The 1907-nt window shown below is 55.6% G+C and overlaps 1 protein-coding gene across 1 annotated transcript; it reads left to right on the forward strand.

Moving 5' to 3' along the window:
* Positions 1-360: 360 nt before the first annotated feature.
* Positions 361-1195, forward strand: LOC123177365 (major pollen allergen Lol p 11). The gene is made up of 2 exons (XM_044591152.1): positions 361-569; positions 645-1195. The coding sequence occupies exons 1-2, from the start codon at positions 407-409 to the stop codon at positions 983-985; spliced, it is 504 nt and encodes a 167-aa protein (XP_044447087.1). The 5' UTR covers positions 361-406; the 3' UTR covers positions 986-1195.
* Positions 1196-1907: the final 712 nt, after the last annotated feature.

Raw genomic sequence — 1907 nt, forward strand, 5'->3', positions numbered from 1 at the left:
ATAAAAAGCTACATGTGCTCGACCTCCAAAACGTTTTTTCGTCCAGATATCCAAAACAAATCCCAATATTTTGCCACGTCACCCCTGCAGAGATGGCACGTCAACCAGACAGAAAATAGCACACGCTTTTGCGTCCATGCATGCATGGATGGATCCTAAGACTATTTTCCGAAGAAGATGAACTGAACTTTTTTTTTTTTAGAATCAGATGAACTGAAATTTGATGGGCTCTGCGCTCTCCCCGCGTGTGCCTGGACGAGCTCGGTCGGCCTCCCGCCTCCGCCGCGCCACCACTCTCGACCGCGCCGTCCATGCATAAAATGCCTGTTCCTGGCCGGCCTCACCGCTCCCGATCCCTCCCTCCCAGCCCGCTTGTGACTGACCACCCGATCGATTGACCGACACCATGGCGCGGTGCATGCCCCTCCTCGCTTCCATGCTGCTGCTGGCCCTCGCCGGCGTCGCCTCCGCCGACAAGGCCCCCGAGGGCGGCTTCATCGTCACCGGCCGCGTCTACTGCGACCCCTGCCGCGCCGGCTTCGAGACCAACGTCTCCAAAAACGTCGAAGGTACGTACGCCCGCCTCGGGTCGAGGGGTAACGTTACAATTTACAGTTGGGTGACGTACGCATGCATGCATGCAGGGGCGACGGTGGCGATGGACTGCCGGCCGTTCGGCGGCGGCGAGAGCAAGCTCAAGGCGGAGGCGACGACGGACAACAAGGGGTGGTACAAGATCGAGATCGACCAGGACCACCAGGACGAGATCTGCGAGGTGGTGCTGACCAAGAGCCCCGATCCGTCGTGCGCCGAGATCGAGGAGTTCCGCGACCGCGCGCGCGTCCCGCTCACCAGCAACAACGGCATGAAGCAGCAGGGCACCCGCTTCGCCAACCCCATCGCCTTCTTCCCCAAGGAGCCGCGCAAGGAGTGCGGCGGCATCCTCCAGGCCTACGACCTCAAGGACGCACCCGAGAACCCATGAACCACATCCCATCCATATAGTAGTCTCGCTGTGTTGCTTCCCATCATCATCATCATCATCTCATGACTCTCCTACGCCCGGCGCCCTCGCCTAGCTACTTCTGTTCCAGCTATATGTTTTGTATAAGATAAATTCTATTAGTATCTTTTTGTCTCGAATAATAAGATGATAAATTGTATGATGATTAATATATAGAGATCGTATGTACAATGTATGCGTGCAGTGTTTTTGTATCATATCCCAAACAATGCATGGTGCCCTCTCCTCATGAGTGATAGGTGAAGTCTTTTCTCTCGTTGCTGCAAGCGAATTTTTTCCAATCTGTTGCTTAAAGCCTCTTGGAGGTGATTCAGCCTTTATAGTCTTTCTAACAAAAAATGGAGGTTCTCTTCCCCAACCGCACGAGAGGCGGACGAGGAGGAAAAACCATCGCCCCTTCCTCCGCTGGTGAAGCCGCTGGTCCCTGCCTCCATCTGCCGCTCTGGCGGCGGTTGGGGGTGGGGACCTCGGTGCTTTGGCTCCGACAGGTAGTTAGGATTGGCATCGTTTTCTGGTGTTAGGGTCTAGGTTTATTGGGCCGCGCTCAGATGGTGGCGGCGGCGCCTCGTTCAATAAAGTCTTCCCGGCTTCAGTCCCATCTCGGCGGTGACATTGAGAGGCTTGTGGGAGTGGTGTGGTTCTTGAGGATTTCTTCTGGCTGTGGGGATCTCCGGATCGTCAAGGAGCTTCATCGACGGTTACTCCTTCTTCGTCTCCAAGGCGGATGTGGTGTTTTAGACCCGTTCGGCGACTTCCCGTCCGCAACCAACAATGTTAGGCTGGCTCAGGGTGGAGCAGCAGCGGTGGCGCCCCGTCGACAAGGTCTGGAGGTTGAAGACGAAGGGCATCTCAAGGATTTCGTTGTAATTTTCATTCTTGTTGA

The sequence above is a fragment of the Triticum aestivum genome, chromosome 1D (genome assembly GCF_018294505.1).
Source record: "Triticum aestivum cultivar Chinese Spring chromosome 1D, IWGSC CS RefSeq v2.1, whole genome shotgun sequence".
In the NCBI taxonomy this organism is placed as follows: Eukaryota; Viridiplantae; Streptophyta; class Magnoliopsida; order Poales; family Poaceae; genus Triticum; species Triticum aestivum.